Source organism: Lepidochelys kempii, chromosome 6, assembly GCF_965140265.1.
Source record: "Lepidochelys kempii isolate rLepKem1 chromosome 6, rLepKem1.hap2, whole genome shotgun sequence".
Lineage (NCBI taxonomy): Eukaryota > Metazoa > Chordata > Testudines > Cheloniidae > Lepidochelys > Lepidochelys kempii.
Window position 1 is genome coordinate 36203208 of NC_133261.1, and position 23257 is coordinate 36226464.

Here is a 23257-nt window from a genome sequence, read left to right on the forward strand (position 1 = left end):
CTGGTTTTATGCTAAACCAGGCATTGACATTCAAGCTCTGATTGCTCTTTTTATATACACCAATAATAAACTGCAGAAATTTTCTGCTAAATCCCAAAGTGGGAAAAAATGAATACAGATAAGTAACAAAACAAATATGAAATCAGTCAGAAGATTATTGTGCATGAGAGTGAGGGCTCTCTGTCCCTCTGGTAGAGCAGAACATATGATGGGCTAGGTCCTGAGAATCTGTCCTGATATATAGTGAGTTATAAAGTTTTTCAGCATGAGTCTGGGATGGACATATTATTCACAAGCAGTGGAGCCACTAGTATGTTATAAGAAGAAAAGGAGGACTTGTGGCACCTTAGAGACTAACAAATTTATTTGAGCATAAGCTTTCGTGAGCTACACTTCCTCGGATGTAGATCATCCCAAACAAGTCCCAATAAAATCTTTATACCATGCCATGATGCATTCTAAATAAACTACATATTTTATGGAAAAACTATTTTAAAAATACTTAGAAAAATTATTACGAATGTTATTGGGATTCCTTCATACCCCTCCACTACTAAAGTCAAGTGACTTAGTTACATGAACTCATCTATCACTAAGATGAACTCATCTTAGTTACATGAACTCATCTATACATGAACTCATCTCCAATGAGAGCAAATTTATAGTTAAATTTTAGAAATCTCTACAAATTTCCTAAAATAACTTTTCCAGACATAATAACTACAAATTCACTTCTAATATGTCATTTTACAGCCTTGATGAGTTCTGACATCATTAATCTACGTTCCTATTTCAGGATTGAATACTGTCTGGCATGAACCACTGATCTGTGAAATTTGAAAGGCAACTTCCACCAAATCTAATGAGGGGGGGAGAAATAACATTTCTGGTTCAACTTTTCCTACTCCCTTTAAATGCAGCCATTTGAAGTTGCTTAGAGGTTTGGAGTGTTCGAAATAGTCTCAAAACAGGTGGATTTGTGGTCACAATGCAAGTGAGACAAAGACACTTAAGAATTCATTTTATCACATGGATTTCACCACTATATATGTAGTAAAACTGAAAAAAATAGTAGAATGAAAGCTCTAATTTGTTTTCTGGATCAAGGTGACAATCCACTTGGCTTTCTGTCCTGAGCTTTTTGTTGTAAAAAATAAATAAATGATATGCTGTTGAATTTATAGTTGTAAAATTCCATGGATAGAATCCACAAAAGCTGGCCACATCTGAAAGGCAGAAGTAATAAAACTATCAAGGATAACAATTGTGGCAAGTTACTAGTGGATTTTACTAAAAATGAGTCAGTCAAATAGTTAAGCATGTCTTGTGTTCTACACATTGCACTAAATTCTGTTATCACTTTTAAAACAAACAAGAATTAACTTAACTGAAAAGTTCAATAGAGCACCTGTTGGCAAACAATGAGATTAAATGACTATGCCTATATTTTGTTCACATGCCTCACAACTGGAAAATTAGGCTGAAACTCTCAATGATCTTTTTTGTAAATCCATATGGAAAATAATATGTGATGAATAATCTCTGGATGGTTAGCCAAAAATTGAACGAGCATACTGAACATTAAAAACAGGTCTTCAGAGGGAGCAATTGCACACTACCATATGGTACTGTATTTAGACCCCTTGGTGGTTATACTGCTTACCATTATCACTCATTTAAATGACTGAACAGATAATGAACATTAAAAAATATGACAAGAAACGTGACAGGGTTTGTGAGGAGGTCAGTCAGTCACTTATCATATGCTAGTTTAACTTGTAGGCAGTAAATGCTTATTTAGGAGAGTTAACTTTTTTATTATTATTACCTTTTCAGTCTCCAAAATTTTATTTTCAAATATGAATGAGATGCAGTTTCTAACAACTTCCAGCCTCTGTGCACTGTTGAAAACTGTATTGGTCTTTTCCATTATGGAAACTAACAAAGAAAGAGAAGTACACACAGATGAGAAACAGTTTCTCTGTAAAAGCCACAAATAGTAATTAGACAGTACTTTTAGAAAAATCCTAACATGGCTTCAAGTCTAAATTTTATTTTGCTTAGTTGTTTGTTATTATTAGGCTTATATGAGAAGGAATTTACAAACTGTTAAGTAGCCTTTAAAAACAGGTTATTGCTCAGTCTTTCTTTTCTTCAGTTACTCTTATGCAGAACAGCCTGCAGCTGGTTTGCTGGTGGTTGTGCTCTGAATTTTAAATGGAGTATTTATTTGCTTGTCTGTTTCATATAGACGACCAGACTCCAACCTGTAAAACTAAATTAATGGTATTAACATACTAATTGAGTTTGGATTTCAAGATCACTATCCTAACCAATATGGCATGAAAAAAGTGAATTCCATGACCCTGTCATTTATTTTCATTTTTACTGTATAGGGATGGAAATCACCGAGTTACATAAGTACAACTGTTTAATTATTTCAACTTATACGTCTTTTTAAAAAATTTCTGCCCTTCCTGACTCCTCGTCTTAATCTCTCTTCTTTGGTTTGTCCACATACACAGATTCATGCTGGAGGTGCTACCAGGCCAGTTGATAATAAATTTGTGTAGAACCTTTCCTTGGCTCCATCTCACAATGCTAACCATACTTTTTTTTTTTTTACACTCACCAAACTCAGTATGACAGAAACACTTCAAATTTCTGTTTGTAATTTCACTTTCCTAAAGTTATACTCTCTCTGACAACCTCTTTGTTATGCAGATTTGCATCTTTGTTTTGCCTTGCTGCAAAAGTGTACAACCATATCTGTTATCTCTCCTAAGTTTTAAATCCAACAAACTGCAATGGCTAATTAAAACAGGTCTTATTTTTTAGTCTGCTGTAGGTTAAGCAACTGCATAGTTCCATATTTGCCTGGTTTTTAAAAAAACAGAACGATTTATTAAATAAATTGATAGTTCACTATCTATTACTTCTGTCATCATGTACACTGAAACAAGTGTAAGCAGACACTCAAGTCTTGCATGAAACCTGATGTATTGCATCCTTCTACTAAAACAAAGGGGGTAATTCATCATTTTCACATGAGGATTCTTACACTCAAATATGTGCAAATCAATGAACCCTGACAAATTTCAGATTTTTCTGTTGACAGTCCAATGAACATTGTGTATATTGTGCTAAGAACCACCCTTTTAAATAAACTGATTAAATAATATATGGTTCCTTAAAGTAGAGGAACCTAGAGCTGTTTCAAAGAATTTACAAAACTGGATCCTCCATAACAAAAATCCTCAGAAGAATCAAGTATTTAAAGGATCTTATGACTTGAAAAGCAAGTTTACAACTCAGTTCTCCTATCTAGACTAGGATTTGCTGAATTCTAGAGATTATTTGATAGAAGATCTAGCGTTCTCTTGCTCTCTCTCTTTCCCTCCACCTTCCCCCCATCAAAAATAGAGAGAACGCCACGGATGTGAGAGCAGAATATACCCTCCACATTCCCCCCCCCATACATACACAAAAAATGAGCTACTATGTGTGCTGACATAGCCAACATGAGGAAGGGGAATTAATATTAAAAAGGTGTACACTGGAAAATCTACAGTTCAATCAGATAAAGGCAAGTTCCTCATTTCTTTGGTAAACTTTTTATCTGCATTTGTTCTGAGAAAGTTTATAATACCTAGCTCTTATAAAAAAGGTACTGAAATGGAACATGGATTTTACATAAATTCTGAAACCAACCCACTATATAAGTGCTGAATTGGGAACAACAAATTTGATATATTAATGATATGTTCAATTCATTACGATAAGAATTCCCTTCTTGCCTTCCCCCATCTCTCAGGTAAACACCCCATTAAAACACGTTTTAATTAAAGTAGATGTTTCCACTCATGCTAATATGGCAAATATATGGCAGATAACAATGCAACATACCAACAGGCGGACCAGGAGGAACCACACACTTTTTTTCTACCCGAGCAGCAGGTGGTACACTTTGGTTCTTAGCCAGGCTTTCTTGAATTAGTTCCTGAACCCGGCTGTCATTAATTTTGGGGAAAGGAAGGATATGAACTCGTAAATGGGATCCCTCAGTGGGCCGTGGAACTTTCTGGAATGCCATGTGAGGATTTGGATTCTCCTACAACCAAAAACCATAACATCTTATATTAAAATGGTTATTTTATATTAACACTTCATATAGAAGCAGCACAATATCTTGGAACACAGACAAATAAAGAGTAATCACTGAGTGGTCAACTCAATAGGTGAAGTTGGCAGGTGCTTCCTGCTACTGAAAAAGGCCTTAGTCTTTGTAACAGCACCAGAACATTTTAGCATTACAATAATCTTTGCACAATCACAAAAAATTCTTCTACATTTTGCAGGCATTGAATGTTTGCTTGTTGAAAAATCGTTAAGCCCAATTTCATGGACAATTTGTGTGTCCTTTATGCTTAAAGAATAAAAACTTTACATACTCAAAATGACACAGTAACGTTATGTTCCAAATTCTCATCAATCTAATCCCCTTAACTGTAACTTTTCCAACTTCACTTTTATAATTTTAAAGGATTTTATGAACTGTTTAATTCCTGGGTAAGCTCACATGATGTTGAAACAACAGAGAAATGTCACAGTATGCTCCTCAGCCACACAATTTACAAAAGAATTCTGTTGGCATTCAAAGCAACTCAGAGGAGAAAGGGAGAAAATGGAAATGATTGCTTAAATTAAGCCAGATAAACTTAACTTAGTGCATAACTGACACTTAGATGGTAGGTAACTGAAACAGCCTACCATTTCACTACTGGAAGGGTTAGAGGAGTGGTGTGATACACAGTCATTTCACTATGTTGAGTAGCTGAAATACATAAATGTCTCCAGGCACACAGACAACATAATAATAAACACAAAATAAGAATTTAATAGAGTAGCTTCTTAGTCATAGAGTAAGACTGCACAAAACCTTGTTCTATCTGTATTAATTACAAGATACATAATTTTTGGAAGGAATTCAATTAGAATTTCATCCTCAGTATAAGTTTCAGGTTTCCTCTGCCCTCTTGCAGCACAACAGAGCAGTGATAGCATATTGAATCTTTCTGGAAATCCGAGGGATTTTCTGTTTGTCCAATCAAGTCTACATCATTATACCAAGAGCAAATGAAAGTGTTAAGTGATCTTCTGCATGACTAGTTATGTATATGTGGTGTATAATGGATTTCCCTCCTCTGAGCAAGATAAGAACAAGTGTACTCCTTGCACAGTCGGAGAACACTTCAAACTCTCTGGTCACGCAATCACAGACATGAAGGTCGCTATCTTAAAACAAAAAAACTTCAAATCCAGACTCCAGCGAGAAACTGCTGAATTGGAATTCATTTGCAAATTGGATACTATTAATTTAGGCTTAAATAGAGACTGGGAGTGGCTAAGTCATTATGCAAGGTAGCCTATTTCCCCTTGTTTTTTCCTACCCTCTGCCCCTCCCAGACGTTCTAGTTAAACTTGGATTTAAACTTGGAGAGTGGTCAGTTTGGATGAGCTATTGCCAGCAGGAGAGTGAGTCTGTGTGTGTGTGTCCCCGGGAAAAAAAAAAAGGGGGTGTGTGTGAGAAAGCCTGGATTTGTGCTGGACATGGCCCACCTTGATTACCATGCACATTGTAGGGAGAGTGGTCACTTTGGATGAGCTATTACCAGCAGGATAGTGAGTTTGTGTGTGTGTTTTTTGGAGGGGAGTGAGGGGGTGAGAGAACCTGGATTTGTGCAGGAAATGGCCCACCTTGATTATCATGCACATTGTGTAGAGTTGTCACTTTGGATGGGCTATTACCAGCAGGAGAGTGAGTTTGGGGGTGGAGGGTGAGAAAACCTGGATTTGTGCTGGAAATGGCCCAACTTGATGATCACTTTAGATAAGCTATTACCAGCAGGACAGTGGGGTGGGAGGAGGTATTGTTTCATGATCTCTGTGTGTATATAAAGTCTGCTGCAGTTTCCACGGCATGCATCCGATGAAGTGAGCTGTAGCTCACGAAAGCTCATGCTCAAATAAATTGGTTAGTCTCTAAGGTGCCACAAGTACTCCTTTTCTTTTTGCGAATACAGACTAACACGGCTGTTACTCTGAAACCTGTCATTATGCAAGGCACTGCATTTAGCCGTATGGAGTGGAAATCTATCAACTGCATGAAAAAACTTGTACAGATACAGACAGACATCATCTTCCTTTCCAAATGCAAACAGATGGACATCGTACCAAAAGGACTGAAGGTAAAAAATCCATTACAATCTACATACCACACAGACTATGCTGACAGCTTGTGCCACACGCTCTCAAAGAAACTGCGGAATCTCCTGATCAACATCCTCTACAGCAAACAGGGAAAGATTAAGAATGAGCTCTCAAAAATGGATATTCTCATAAAAAACCAACCTTTCACACAAACTTCCTCGTGGCTGGATTTTACTAAAACTAGACAAGCCATTTACAACGCACACGTTGCTTCTCTACAAAAGAAAAAGGACACTAAACTTTCTAAACTACTACATGCTACAAGGGGCCACAGCAATGGTTCCCTCAACCCACCTAGCAATATTGTTAATCTATCCAACTATACTCTCAGCCCAGCAGAAGCAGCTGTCCTATCTCGGGGCCTCTCCTTCTGCCCCTCCACCCCCACGAACATGATACAGTTCTGTGGTGACCTAGAATCCTATTTTCGATGTCTCTGACTCAAGGAATATTTCCAAAATACCTCTGAACAACATACTAATCCACAGAGGCCTCCCTACCAACACTACAGAAAGAAGGATTCTAGGTGGACTCCTCCTGAAGGTCGAAACAGCAGACTGGACTTCTACATAGAGTGCTTCCGCCGACGTGCACAGGCTGAAATTGTGGAAAAGCAGCATCACTTGCCCCATAACCTCAGCCATGCGGAACGCAATGCCATCCACAGCCTCAGAAACAACTCTGACATCATAATCAAAAAGGCTGACAAAGGAGGTGCTGTTGTCATCATGAATAGGTCGGAATATGGACAAGAGGCTGCTCGGCAGCTCTCCAACTCCAGTTTCTACAAGCCATTACCCTATGATCCCACTGAGAGTTACCAAAAGCAACTACAGCATTTGCTCAAGAAACTCTCTGAAAAAGCACAAGATCAAATCCGCACAGACACACCCCTGGAACCCCGACCTGGGATATTCTATCTACTACCCAAGATCCATAAACCTGGAAATCCTGGGCGCCCCATCATCTCAGGCATTGGCACCCTGACAGCAGGATGGTCTGGCTATGTAGACTCCCTCCTCAGGCCCTATGCTACCAGCACTCCCAGCTACCTTCGAGACACCACTGACTTCCTGAGGAAACTTCAATCCATCGGTGATCTTCCTGATAACACCATCCTGGCCACTATGGATGTAGAAGCCCTCTACACCAACATTCCACACAAAGATGGACTACAAGCCGTCAAGAACACTATCCCCGATAATGTCACGGCTAACCTGGTGGCTGAACTTTGTGACTTTGTCCTTACCCATAACTATTTTACATTTGGGGACAATGTATACCTTCAGATCAGCGGCACTGCTATGGGTACCCGCATGGCCCCACAGTATGCCAACATTTTTATGGCTGATTTAGAACAACGCTTCCTCAGCTCTCGTCCCCTAAAGCCCCTACTCTACTTGCGCTATATTGATGACATCTTCATCATCTGGATCCATGGAAAAGAAGCCCTTGAGGAATTTCCACCATGATTTCAACAACTTCCATCCCACCATCAACCTCAGCCTGGTCCAGTCCACACAAGAGATCCACTTCCTGGACACTACAGTCTAATAAACAATGGTCACATAAACACCACCTATACCGGAAACCTACTGACCGCTATTCCTACCTATATGCCTCCGGCTTTCACCCTGACCACACCACACGATCCATCGTCTACAGCCAAGCTCTGCGATACAACCACATTTGCTCCAACCCCTCAGACAGAGACAAACACCTACAAGATCTCTGTCAAGCTTTCTTACAACTACAATACCCACCTGCGGAAGTGAAGAAACAGATAGATAGAGCCAGAAGAGTTCCCAGAAGTTACCTACTAAAGGACAGGCCTAACAAAGAAAATAACAGAACGCCACTAGCCGTCACCTGCAGCCCCCAACTAAAACCCCTCCAACGCATTATTAAGGATCTACAACCTATCCTGAAGGATGACCCAACACTCTCACAAATCTTGGGAGACAGGCCAGTCCTTGCTAACAGACAGCCCCGCAACCTGAAGCAAATACTCACCAACAACCACATACCACACAACAGAACCACTAACCCAGGAACTTATCCTTGCAACAAAGCCCGTTGCCAACTGTGCCCACATATCTATTCAGGGGACACCATCACAGGGCCTAATAACATCAGCCACACTATCAGAGGCTCGTTCACCTGCACATCCACCAATGTGATATATGCCATCATGTGCCAGCAATGCCCCTCTGCCATTTACATTGGTCAAACTGGACAGTCTCTACGTAAAAGAATAAATGGACACAAATCAGATGTCAAGAATTATAACATTCATAAACCAGTCGGAGAACACTTCAATCTCTCTGTTCACGCAATCACAGACATGAAGGTCGCTATCTTAAAACAAAATAACTTCAAATCCAGACTCCAGCGAGAAACTGCTGAATTGGAATTCATTTGCAAATTGGATACTATTAATTTAGGCTTAAATAGAGACTGGGAGTGGCTAAGTCATTATGCAAGGTAGCCTATTTCCTCTTGTTTTTTCCTACCCCCCCCCCGACGTTCTGGTTAAACTTGGATTTAAACTTGGAGAGTGGTCAGTTTGGATGAGCTATTGCCAGCAGGAGAGTGAGTCTGTGTGTGTGTGTCCCCGGGAAAAAAAAAAGGGGGGGGGTGAGAAAGCCTGGATTTGTGCTGGACATGGCCCACCTTGATTACCATGCACATTGTAGGGAGAGTGGTCACTTTGGATGAGCTATTACCAGCAGGATAGTGAGTTTGTGTGTGTGTTTTTTGGAGGGGGGTGAGAGAACCTGGATTTGTGCAGGAAATGGCCCACCTTGATTCTCATGCACATTGTGTAGAGAGTTGTCACTTTGGATGGGCTATTACCAGCAGGAGAGTGAGTTTGTGTGTGAGGGGGTGGAGGGTGAGAAAACCTGGATTTGTGCTGGAAATGGCCCAACTTGATGATCACTTTAGATAAGCTATTATCAGCAGGACAGTGGGGTGGGAGGAGGTATTGTTTCATGATCTCTGTGTATATATAAAGTCTGCTGCAGTTTCCACGGTATGCATCCGATGAAGTGAGCTGTAGCTCACGAAAGCTCATGCTCAAATAAATTGGTTAGCCTCTAAGGTGCCACAAGTACTCCTTTTCTTTTTGTAGAGTAGTGTCTGTGGCAGACAATATATAAATTAGAGAGTTAGAAAGGGGAGTGCTTTAGGAACATCAATATGAAGACTTTGATAAGAGAGTTCTTTTGGTCTATGGTACAAAACTATCTGGTTTCTGACCATTATGTTGCAGAGACTGGATTTTCCTTGCTTCTTTCATGCCCAGGTTTTGCAGAGTTTCTCTATACAGTCAGGAGAAGGAGTATTTCAAGAGCACAATATATAAATATAAAATTTACATGGTGAAAATGCAGTTTTGTGTAACACACTTCACCAGGTTTCCATCAGTGGGCATGTCTCTGGAGCTACTAAACTCTTATCTGCAGAGAAGCTCAATATGGCTCTACAGCTCACTGTATGCATTAGACACAACTTGAAGGAGATGGACAAAAAATCAACTAGAAGAAAAGAAGGGCCAAAACCACAGTAGCAAAACAGATATGTAACAGGGAATTGGGACATAGGGTCTTTGAATCAGAGAAATGGAAAAGTTTAGAGGTCATCTTGTATGCAGTATAATTGTAGCCATATGAGTCGCAGCATATTAGAGACACAAGGTGAGTGAGGTAATATTTTTTATTGGACTATTTTGGACAATCTTGTCTCTCTCACCAACAGAAGTTGGTCCAATAAAAGATATTATCTCACCCACCGTGTCTCTCTAGAGGTCATCTTGTCTATTCAATGGAAATTAACGTAGTATGGTTCCCTAAAGAATATTTTCCAAGGTTTTTGCTTTTTTCAGTTTTAAATAACTCAAGAGATTAGGACTTTCATTATGTCCTTTCGGAAGGCTATTTCACAGTGTAACAGCTATTACCATTAACAAATATTTTGTGATATTCACCCTAAATTTTCCTCTCCTCATATTTTTACATTACTCTTATAGTTACTTATTTAACCATTTTTTGCTTACAAAAGTGCCTGAAGTTTCTGAGCATTGTACAAAGTGTTAAGAAGACATTTGTACTGTTGCAAAACTATGGGATTCCCATCACTAAAATCAACCTTAATTAAGCAAAAGCATGGAAGAAGAGAGAGAGAGGCCTTACATCATGCCTTAAAAATGTACAGACCCTAGTTCTGATGGGGGAGAAACCAAATTCTACGTACTAAGAATGTCCTGGGGAGAGAGACTATCTCCCTTATGCCTCCAATATAGATATGGCAAAGAACCTTAAAATCCCTCTAGGCTGAAATCAGACTTGGATTGTGATTTTTACCACTGGAGCTCTCATCTTCATCCCAGATGGTTCATCTTTTGCAGATAATTTGGATATAAAAACCATCTTTGAGGATGACATATAGGGAGAGAACTCTGAGGATACTGATAGGCATGGACATCAGCTGTAACATATTTACACTTAGAAAACTAGATAGTACCATCAGGTCATTCAATCTTCCTGAGTAGACCAGTAAAATAAGTCTTCTCCCATGATAGGGGCAAAAGTATGTTTTACTGTCAAACAGAAGAAGTTGATTGGACCATATCAGGACACTTTTCAACCTTCTAAAAACTCAGTTCAAAACCAATATCTAAAGAATATGCCACCTATACGGATAGAGCCCCAATCTGGATGGGAAAGGCAAATATCAGACATATGATCTTGAGTCAACCGAGTACAGCTATTGTCTGCATGGATGCCAAAATCATTTAAAACAGTTAGCCGGGGTAGGTCCATGAAACTAAGTGAAACAAAAGCTATGCAGTACAACATGGTGACCTTGACCACCTCCTCTGCACCTCACTAACCAATTACTCTCTGAGCCTTGGTATTTACAAATATCAGTAAATGTCTCCCACACAATCTATAAGGAAAGCTTAAAAAAACTAGGTGTGAGAAAAGAAGACTATAGGGGGACAGCCTTCAAATGTGTTAAGGACTGTTAATAAAGAGGACAGTGATCAATTATTCTTCAAGTCCACTGAAGGTAATAAAATCTGCAGCAAGGGAGATTTATGTTCGATATTAGGAAAAACTTTCTAACTATAAGAGTAGTTAAATTCTGGAATAGGTAACACCAAGGGAGATTATGTAATCTCCATTGCTACAGGTTTTTAAGAACAGGTTGGACAAACAATTGTCAGGGATGAACTCGGTATACTCCTTCCTGCATAAGCATGTAGGGATGGACTAAAAGACTTCTCAAGGTTGCTTCCAGCCCTACATTTCTAGGATTGCATATGCCTCATGCCTTAGCGGTCACCAAGTCAAAGTCCTAGAAAAGACATCATGTGTCAACTCCTTTTGAAACAGAGAGGATAAAGAGTACCAAGACCAATGACAGCCCTTCAACCAATGGACTGTGATGAAATTAAAATTATTTTAAAGCATAAGCTATAAAGTAATTAATTTAATTAGAAAAACATGCTTCAAAACAATATTATTTCAAAATTGTGTTAGAGCTTTTTATGGAACACTGCAACTTAAAAATAAAACGTCTACAGTTCTTAATCCTAAAAACCTTTTAAGTTTTTCCCACCCTTGATCTGAAATGCTTTGATCTAAGTATTATTTGTCAAGCAAAACTAGTTTCAAGTATAACAAATTCATTCTCTCCATCTGAAGAAAATGGAAATTGGCCTAATCTTTAAACATTAATTTGGATACTATGTATGGTCCTTAAAGCAGCTCAGCTGAAACATCACTGGGGCTCAAGTGATTTTATTTTTATACAAAATGTATCTAAATCTTCCCTCAGTTTTATAAGCAACACTTGTAGGGATGGTGATATGATATTAAGAAAAATTTGGTGAAACTAAGATTTGCAACCCTGGCTCAATGCAAATGTTAATATTTTTGTATTAATAGTTTTTGCCTGGGTAAAAAGCCTTGTGCTAATATAAATTCATTTAGACTGATGTGGAGCATTATGTATAGCTGCGAAGATTTCTGAATATACTCAATCCCTGAAAAGAATTTTAAATTATTCAGGAATGCTGGACTCAGAAAAGGTAGTTAAAGACATGCCAATTCACATCCATTCATATTTCATTCACCATTCTGTTGTCTTTATTACTTACTTTTCAGTCCAGAAAACCCATTTGCCCCCCACCGCAAATTGTAAGGAAGAGATCGTTTCTGAGTAAAAAAGAAAAACCTGTGCAACTTTATGTTCAGAACAGGGCAGAACACTGATTTATCTGTTCCATTAGAATGATCTCTACATTAGCTGCTATGTAATCAGTATGTAATCAGTATGAGGCTGGCCTCAGTCTCAACACTTATGTGCTGTGCTGCAGCGGAATCATGTACTAGGCTTCTATAACTGCTCTGTCTACTCAGGATATCTGGTTGGTTGCTGTAGCTCTGTAGGCTGTCTTGGGATCTCTCCGTACCACTATCAGTGCTGTCTCTTACATGCAGACTTGTGTGTTCTGCCTCTGGAGTGAGGTTTCTACTCTTAGTAAATGTATAACCCTACTTTTTTCAGGAAGACTTCTCCCATGGTTGGTATTAATAGCATTGTATCAGGTGCTGTGCAAACACAAAGAGCTTGAGGTTTACATATAAGACAAGAGAGAACTGGTGGATACACCAAACAAACATGGGAGCACAAGGTAGCAACAAGGCAATATTACTGAGAAAGAGAAGAGCAGTCAAAATGTACCAGTTGCCTAATTACTAACAAATTCTTTGTATGCATCACAGCAGAGGAGAATTTTAAGATGGGATATGAAAGAGGGCAATGAGCTGACTTTATGAGTGTTTCAGAGGAGCTCCTTCCATGCATGGGGGAGCAGAAGAGAGAGTGTAAAATGCTTGTTTTAAAATTTAAGAAATTGGCAACGAAGGCTGGAATCATTAGCAGAACAGAGATGGGAACTGATATCTCGATAGTGTACACAAAATAACTGGTGATACGGGGAATAAGCCATGAAGGACTTAAAAATGAAAATGACTACTCTGTGTTTCATACGGTGGAAAAGGGGGAGCCATTGTAGGGATGCAAGAGAGGTGTGGAATGGTTGAAGTGATGAACCATGAAAATGAAGTTTACAGCTGCGTTTTAAATGGATACAAACTGTACAAAATTGCATTTCTCATGGTCAGAGATGACAATGTTGCAGTCGTCAAGATGAGAAATGTGGAGGGTCTGGAGAGAGATTCAGCTACCTGGACAGAAAGGAAAGGCCACTATTACATCCCTGGCTGAGTCCCCCTGTCAGTGGATGGTCACCAGTCAGCTTTAATGAGCCTAACCCTTGGATCGCCTGTGCTTTCAAGCCAGTTGGGTCTGTGTAGCCTCAGGGGATAAGAGGGAAGGTCCTCTCATGGATCATTAAAAGATAGGACAGAAAGATAAGAATGAAAGGTCAGTTTTCACCATGGAGAGAGGTTCCCCAAAGATCTATACTGGGACCAGTGCTGTTCAACAGATTCATAAATGATCTGGAAAAAGGGGTAAATAGTGAGGTGGTAAAGTTTACAGACGATATTAAATTACTCAAGATAGTTAAGTCCAAAGCTGACTGCAAAGAGTTACAAAGGGATCTCATAAAACTGGGTGACTGGGCAACAAAATGGCAGATGAAATTCAACATTGGTAAATACAAAATAATGCACACTGGAAAATCTAAACCCAACTATATTCCTTAAAGAATTAGAGCCAAATTCTACCCTGATTTCTGATATACAATCTCATTGAGTCTAGTGGTGTTGAATGGGGCATGAGGAAAGAATATGACCCTTTGTAGGGAAAATAGTAAAATTCAGCCTTTAGCTTTATTGAGACAAATTCTCAATGAAATCAAACTAGGGAGTACTGGGCAATCCTGAGATGTCTAGAAGGTAATAAGCAATAACACGGAGCATATATACTCTATAGGGGTATTCTAGCCAAATCCTAATCTCTTAGATACTTCCAAGGGAGGTTATTTATACTTACTATGTCAGCAGGAAAGTCAACAGACAAATTATACCCCGTATCATTTTTTCAGAAGATGCCAGTGTATTTCATATTATATTAGAACAACATGTGTGTCATGTTATAACTCTGGTAAAGAAATGTTAAGAGAACATCATCATGAGGTCAGCCTTTAAAAATGGTAAATTTTCACTTTTCCAGCCAAGTTTATCAAACTTGGCTGCCTTGAAAGTATTGTTCCAGTGTAGTATCATTAGTCTTTCATTCCCATAGTCTTCTACAATTACCATGACAGAGGAGGTCCTGTTAAAAGCTGCTGCAAAAAGTTTAAAAAAACAAAGAAGCGGAACTGGATGGCTATGAAGTTGGGAAGTGTGATATCCAGTTCAGTTTTTCACCTCTTAGGCACTAGTTTTAAATCCATCCGAGATAAGTAGTAACCAAATGTCAACACAAGCTGATGGCTGCTTATGTATTTCATTTTATGAAAAGATATATGAAGGTTCTTCTGTTCTCTGGGTAGAGAAATTCTATCTGTAAAGTCTGTCAATCCAGCATCAGACTAAATGATTGAAGGTCCTCTTAGCTAGCACTTTAATCCTTTAGCATGCACCTTGAAAAATTACATCTGAGAAGGCTTTTCAAGCCGTAGGTTTTGATATTATGCAATGTGGAAAATCAATGCCAGTTATTAATCTACTAATGCGGATTCTCTGTTTCTAAAAAATAAGTCTTGAATAGCATCTGCATGCTGATAAATGTAGATAATGTGCAGCACTTATTCGGTAGAAAAATGTTTCCATCTTTCTGTCTACCAAAAATCAAATAATCAAGATTCACATTATGACCCCCCCCACTTAAATTATGGGGAAAATCAGCCTTATACTACACAAATTCCTCAGAATAAGTGCCTGTATTATGCCATTCCAGGTGTGAAATCATTAGGAATGTAAGTCTAAACTGATCTACCTCACTACATAAAAATAGTGGGGAACAGTTGTCAAATTAATCCCTTCAATGCCTTGGGAGGTTCAGAGTGATTACACCAGGGAACCCTTTGTGTAACTTTCGGAATGTATGTTGTGCACCATGATGCTTTCTATTTAAATAGATTCAGATTTTAAAATATGTGGCTGTATGCATGACAGCCTGAGGAATATCACTTAATTGTTAACTACAGTTTGTCACTGGTGGTAACTTTGTTTGAGTAATTTTATAAGGTCAGTGATTTAAAAATATTTATGCTCATAAATTAGACTAAAATGGATTATTGACACTCCATTTTAAGAAATGTTAAAAGTATTGTCTAAATAGTCACATGCACTGAGGGCAGCGTTTCCCAAATGTGGCCACCAAGACCGCATGCAGCCACCAGGGTTTTTTCTTGCGGCCACAGCCTCCTGGGTAGAGACTGAGAGGGGTGAAGGAGGGGGCAGCAAAGCTTTCACCCTTCCCTGGGGCCACCAGTAGGGGTTGGACCCTGCCCCCCTCTGGAGCTACAAACACCAGAGGAGCAGGCAGCCTGTGTGAGTTCCCCTCTTTCCGAGGGGCAGTGGGGCTTGGACTTCCAGCTCCAGCCATGGGACTTCAGGTTCCAGCTGCAGGGCTTCGGGCTCCAATCCCTGGCCACGGGGCTTTGGGCTCCAGCCCCGGGCTCACCACCCTCCCCTCCATCGTCCATAGCCCCGCCTTCCCCAGCCCTCCATCGCCCTGGCCACAGCTGCCTTCCTACCCACCTCTCCATTCAGAGCTTGATTTGTCCCCGGGCTTGCCAGGGCTGAGTAAGTCTGCTGTGAAAAGCGGTATTAATAAACCTACAAATATCAGTTTTCATAGGAGCAGACTAGCAAGTCTAAAAAACAAACAAACTAGCAACCAAAAAAACAAGATAAACAACAAAAAAGAAAAGAACTTGCAAAGCACCTTATTTTGTTTCTATTCTGTTTAGGTCCAGTAAAGGATAGAGACAACTGTACATTATTTTTATTATTGAGTCTGAAAAAATCCCAACATAAATAAATTACAATGATTTGGACATGGATATGTGCATATTTATTTGTTTTTCCTAAAGTTAATTAAGTATTTTAAGAAAAATTGTCAGAGGCACCAGCAGGAGTTTGTGGCTGCAGTCTAAGGCCACCAAAAAATTTCTTGTGAGAACCCCTGGCTTTGGGCTTGTCTACACAGGGGTTTAAAAGAAGATCAAATGCCGTGAGTGCAGTTTGAAAATGGTTTGCATACACACGACATAATCCATCACTGTGCACTCACTCCACATTTGCCATGAACTCTGGAGTCCTCTTGCCAAATGAAATAGGTTTTGCTGCAAATTGAATTAGTGTGGTCTACTGCTCATGTGGACAAAACTGCTGCATACCACTTTTCCCCCATGTTTCCAACAGTGCCTTGCAAGTCAATCATTACTGACCTGCCTATCCACCAGCGTGCCTTCCCCTGACTCTGATGTCAAGTTCCCAGGACATCCCCTCCTCCCTCATAAAGGTTGGCAGAGAGCCAGAATTCACCCATTTGTTCCTGGATCCGAGCGTATCAGCATTCTTGTGATACAACCACAATAGCGCTCCAGAAGTCCCACAACATGCTGTGCCCAGCTGTTTGAAGCTGTGCTGGGACCCTGGATCTCATTGCTATCTGGGGAGAAGTGTTAGTGTAGAAAGCTCTTGTGGTCAGCTACCTGAATAAAAACCTTTTTATGGACATTGCCAAGCAAATGTCCAAGAGGGGCCATGACAGGGATGCCAACCAATGCCAGATAAAGATCAAGCAACTTGGGAGTAAGTACATTGAAAGGGGGGGACAAAAGGATACAATTCGGCAAGGGGCATGTGACCTCTCCATTTTATGATGAACTTGCACGATCCTACACAATTATAGCATAACCTGTCCAAGACACCATGTAGAGCCCGCTGGCCACACTTTCCTGCCCACTGTGGACAATCAGCAAGGCCTGCTGGAGGATGGGTGGGGGAGGATGGGTGGGGAAGGATGGCAGAGAGGAGCTGTGCCCTGAGAGACAATGATCTTTTGGGGACTTAGGACCCTGACACTGGCCAGTTGGAAATGCAGCCACAATAATACCCTGCTGCAAAGTACCCCAATTCTTGTCCTGCATTGGCTGAGATCAGGTCCCAGCTAGAAACCCAGGCCAGAACTGAAGAGACAGATTCTCTGGAAGTAACTTTGGAAGGGAAGTACCTATCCTTCCAATTTTTTTTACTATTATTGTGTTATATTGCTTTTCTACACTCTATTCCAAGTGCCCCACGGAGGTAGCCATTTCAGATGAACGTGAGCTAGGAGCCCTTCCAAATATCCAGCCCTTGTGCCTGCCCTCCCTCCCTCGGCCCACGCTGTTTGGCACACCCCCCACCAATATTTTCAGAATGGTGGCTGTTGCACATGAGCGACTGGCCTGTCTCATGCAAAAGCCATGACTATTGGTAGTTTTCAAGACCGTGGCAGAGAGGGCGCTTACTCATTTGCCTGTTTTCCTTTCCCATTCCCTTATCTGTCCTGCCCTATTCGCCTGCCTGAAATGGCAGCTGGCAGCATGGCGCAGGTGCAGCCTCTGCCCCACCCTCCCTCCTGCAGCACATTCAAATAATGAAAAAATTATTTGTGCAAAGTGAAACAGTTTATTAAGACAATATTTAGAGGGAAAGAAGTTTGATTGTGTTCATAGTTTACATGGACATCACACGCCTGGTAAAGGTGCAAACAGAACTTTTCCCTGATGAGATTTAAATGTCCTGTAACATACATTCTACTTGACAATCATTGCAGGACTCTATCTATTTTTCTTTGCACTTTATGTCTGCAATGGAGATAAAGTAGAAGAACTTAAGACTGAGAAACTGCTCAATTTTGGTTCACACATTATAGGGAATGGCTGCATGCTCATCCCCCCAGTATAGCTCACAAGTTCTTCAATTCTTGCAGCACCTCTGTGAGGACCATCTTGGTGAGCAACTTCAATGCGTCTCTTTCTGGTCTGCCCTTTTGCTTTTTGAATAAGACTATTCTCTGCTTCCTAATCACCCACCTCTGTGTAATGTCATCAAGAGTCAGGGCAGCCTAATGTGGATGCAGAGGGGATTACTATCTGGCTTGGCCTCCTAGATGCCCTCCATAACCCCTCCAAACTCACAGATGCAACTCAAATGCACAAACAAAACTGCAAAACCAAAACTGGAGCATAATTCCACCCACTCCCCCCCATCCTCATCCCCCGCGCCACAGTGGCAAATTGCATATGCAGCAGACTGTAAAGTCACATACACATACTAAAAAAAAAAAAAAAAAAAAAGTCCTATCATGGCCTGTCTGGAATATGAACAATAAGTGACTGTTTTCCCCACACACACTACCGCAGCACCTGCAATAGCCAGACCACCAAGGACAGAGCCTCTATCTACTGTTGAGAGGCTAGCCAACCTAAGGGGGCAAAAAAGGAGACTCAGGAAGAGATGTTTGGTCAACTCATAGCAGAGTCCCAGAGAAAAACTGCACTGACAGAGGTGGAGGCAGTACATGATGATCCAGAAAGAGAAAGAAATGTAGCTCTCCTAGGAGATTGTGGCAGTAGCCAAGGAAAACAATTGCCATGGCCAAGGAGAGCATGGAAAAAGACAAGCAGATACAGAGGCAACTCATGGACATTTTACAGTAGCCAGTATTGTCCAGAGGCTGAAGGTCGTGCTCCTGCTAGACCAGCAAGCCATGTAGTCCCATAAACTGGGACCCAGCATGTCCTTCAGCCTCTGGACAATACTGGCTACTGGGACCAACAGCAACTCCTCCCCACCCAACACATGTCCCAAACGCCATTCTCCACTCAGGTCCATTATCTGCCCACTAAGAACACTGGCTCCTGGGAGTCAGCATTTTTGAGCCTTGCAATATACATGAAAATTTTGAGCCATAGCACTCAACCCCAGTACCCTGCATATAGGAGGAGGCAGAGGGAACATGAGCCTGCAATTTTAAACCCTTCTTCCAACCTTGTTATTTTTCCAGTTTGAATTATTTGGTTTGCACTGTTGTTTTATATAAAAGTTTTCTTTTTGATGGTTAGTCAGTTAACTGTTTTGGTAAATGTATGTTCAAATAAAAAGGTGTTATTTATCCATCAGTTCAATTAAACCTTTATTTTTGGCTTTGTTACTGTTGTTTCTAATAAAAATAATTAAAAATCCATTTTGGTCCATCATGGTATGTAATACACAAAATCCTTTAAGTAAAGCTAAAATAATTAATTTGGTTTTACAGAAGTAGATAGGCAATGTCCCCCCTTCCATCACCATAAACAATATTGCACTACCCACAGCTATCCCAACCTGCCTCCGTAGATTAGCAGCTGAACGTCCACATATTGTCAACCTCAAGACACAAAATATGAAGAAAAGGCATCCCTGACAATATTCCACTGGGTGTTCGTGTTCTCTACGGGATGCCTGGCTGCTTGCTTGAACCACCAAGTAAGTCTCTGCAACTCCGCATACCACCCATTGCTAAGACTATCATCCTTGGTCTCACAGATATTGTGCAGAACACAACATGCAGCTATAATGGTTGGGGGATTTTTTTTCCTGATACTTCCATATGATTCCATAAGCAGTACTATCTGCATTTCAAATGACCAAACACACACTCAACCACCAAGTGGCCTGTGGATGGCTTCATTAACCAGGGAATCAGAGGAAAAGTGGGGTCTCCCTGAATAACTGGCCCAACCTCCATGGCATTAATGCAGAATGAATGTCTCCCACCATTTTACATAGGTTGGCAGGGCCCAGAAATGGTGCTGACACTTGAACCGATCCTTTGGTTCCAACAACTCAGCATCTGCAGCTTGCTGCAACAGTTTTCCAGTGTTGTCCTGTTGCTGGAGGAGCCAGTGATGCTGCATTGAATATTCTCCTGGACCCGCAGCATCTGCTTGATGGTGTGGCAAGGAAAGTCCAGTGCTGAATGTGTCTGGGTTTGAATGCTGTAATGTAGTCCAAGCAGCCTCTGTGTATTCACGCTTGCCACGATAGTGGAGCTGAGCATTAGTGAGTCCATACTGGCAGACAGCAATTTGAAAATTGTGCTAGCCCACACAGGAAGGAAGTCTGGGGCGCAGGCAGCAGAAATATGGGCTTAAAAAAAAAATCTACCTGGCTTCTGCTTTGAATCCCACAATTTACAGCAAGAACAGTCCAATGATGCACACTGCTCAACCATGAAATAAAGGATCAAGGGATATCCCCCCGAGAACACTACTCCCTCAGCTGACAGTAAACCACTGCTCTATGTTCACACAATGCGAATTGAAAACGGAACAAGTATCCTGTGTGCACGCTATTGATGTGACTTGTGTGCTGCGAGTTACCAAACCAAAGCCTACTGAAGTCACAGATTGCAGAGTTTTGGGATAACCTCTGGATGTTAATCTCACTTTAACTGGCAATTTCCTTGATCCTTAGAGATTACAGGTTGAAAGGAAATTCACTTGAAAAAAACCTTTAATTTTAAGTTACTGTGTTTGAATTTCCATGTTTAAGAGAAAGTGTAAAAGTGGAAAGTAATTCTGGGAAGGGGGTTGCAAAGGAGATGGGAGCAGAAGATGCTGGTTGTAAAAAACATGCTGGAGGCAGGAAAGACAGCAGAAGCTGTCAGGTAGTGGGTGGTTTGGAGGATCACAGGCTAAGCCAGAAACACTGGTGGTTAATGGAGAAGGGGATATGGATAGTCTTGGGTGGGAGGGCATAGGATATACCGGACCAGCCAAAAGCATGGGTTGTTAGGGCAGCAGCATGGAGATGAAGTAAGGATTAGTCAGTATAATGGAGGCAGGAGGCAATAGAGGATGATGTCCTGAAAAACATACAATGTGCATGGGACAGCTTTGGGTGGGGGTGGGAGTGAGAAATGGAGTAGACAAGACTTGGTGGATGGATGCAAATTGGGAAGCAGGGCTCCCCCAGGGAAGCATGCACAGGGAAGACAGAGTTTGTGCTGAATGGGGGGCACTGGGTTTGAGGAGCATAGAGTTGTTGGGAGGCAGTGAGTTGGTGGGAGATGTGGAGAGGCTATACTAGAGGTAACAAAGAAACCTTAAAAGCATTAAGTAATACACGTTAACTAAGAAGAGCACCGGCTAGAGTGCACCGGCTGAAGGAAAGTTAACAATAATATTGAACTTACTTCAACATGTGTTGTAAATTGTTGGAGTATAATACAATTTAACGTTTCAAAGGTTTTAGCCAAAATACAAAGATGACCACCACGAAGAGTCATTAGTTTCAGTTGTTCAGGCTATAAACCATGTTAGTTTAGTAAAGAATTACTGATGCATTCTATAGTACAGTACATACATGGATACAATAAACTTACATTTTTGAACAGCTGTTCTGCAAGCTCTCTGACGTGCTTCATCATTTTTGGTGGGTTACCTTCCTCAGCTTTAATTCTTTCCACTTCGAAAGCTACCAACTTAAAAAAAATATCAGAATGTTTAAAAATCACCTTAAAATAACGTTGCTAATACACAAAATACATAATATTCATCTTAAACGGAAAGGTGTACAGAAAATTGTACACTCAAAAATCTCTTATGCTTCTGGGAAGCAGTGCACCATTTCCTAGGTGAATTATAAGGAGTATTCACTTTTCTCTGAAGCTTTAGGCATAGGGCAAATCACAGCTCCAGAGGCAAGATACCAGACTTGATGGAGTTTAAGACCGCTCTGGTGCAGTAAATCTGTGTTCCTGTTCATTTAACATCTATAATGTTCCTGTGTTCATTTAACATCTATAATACAGCATGCTGTGTTTCTGAACCTTCCACATAAAAGTAATACAGAGCTATATCAGTATTGTATAAAACATTCAAGTTTAAACAGCACAGCAAGTTTGAATGAAAAATTTACTGTGTTTGGTCTTTTTAGGCAAGAATTTAAAAACTGCAGCTCTAGCAGTGGGAACGTTGACGATTCCATTGTACGTTGTACAAGAGAAGATGTTTGCCTCAGTTTCCTTTGTCAAGTGTGTATTTAATTTATTAACATTTGTCAAAAGTTTTACTTCTGCAAGATATTTCTAAAAATATAATTGAATTATTCAAAATAATTCTGTACTAGCAGGTATTATCAGTATACAGAGTTCCAAATGGGACCATAAAGAAATTAGGCCACAACCCTACAATGACTTACACGCATGGTTAACTTTAGGTAAGTGACTGTCCCAGTAACTTCATGTGTATCCTCATTTATGCATCAGCCCTTAAAAGATCATATGCTGCTAGATAATTTATAAAATATGTTTTTAGTAATCATATTTATTTGAATATATTAAGATTCAGAAGTTTCTCAATTACCATTTTTCTACATACAGAAGCATCTTATCTATATTTTAACTGTCTTTTGAATATAACATAATCATACAGAACAGAATTTTTACCTCATCAAAGAGATCACAGGATCTGTAGGGAGGACCTCGCTCAGATACAAAACCAGCAAATGCCATGCCATTGAGAATTTTGGTGAGAAAGTCATTCTCAATCAAGCCTCGCTGGCCCAAAAAGGCCGCCTGCAGCGAATGTAAAGAGGGATTGGTCACTGTATAATTGAAAAGTTATGGAAACGAATAGAAAATTTAATCAACTCCAGGTATATTAATAGCTTAAACCTTCTTCTGCTTATAATATGTGCAAAGTGTTTTAAGAGACAATAGCTGTAAACTTTCTTTGTTGAATAAAATAAAAGGTATTGGAACTGGAACATTCTCTCCCCTTCTCTCTCTCACACACACTTTTAAAAATCATTCAAAAATCTGCTTTCTTTGAGCAATAAAACTTCTGGAAGGCAAAATACAAAATAAGTCTAGTACACATTAAGTTGATTCTTTTAACTATAGGTAAACATTTCTTAAAATCCATTAATTACTTCCAAAATTGTTTTTTTTTTACTTTAAA

The 23257-nt window shown here is 40.2% G+C and overlaps 1 protein-coding gene across 6 annotated transcripts in view; it reads right to left on the minus strand.

Annotated features, from left to right (window-relative positions):
• The window catches only part of SBF2 (SET binding factor 2), a 559107-nt gene that overhangs the window by 195184 nt on the left and 340666 nt on the right, over positions 1 to 23257 (minus strand). For all 6 annotated transcript variants that reach the window (XM_073347556.1, XM_073347555.1, XM_073347560.1 and 3 more), the window contains exons 12-15: positions 22744 to 22872; positions 21679 to 21777; positions 3907 to 4111; positions 1829 to 1938 (exon numbers count right to left, since the gene is read on the minus strand). In XM_073347556.1, the coding sequence (XP_073203657.1) occupies positions 1829 to 1938; positions 3907 to 4111; positions 21679 to 21777; positions 22744 to 22872 (543 nt within the window). The remainder of the gene's footprint in view (positions 1 to 1828; positions 1939 to 3906; positions 4112 to 21678; positions 21778 to 22743; positions 22873 to 23257) is intronic.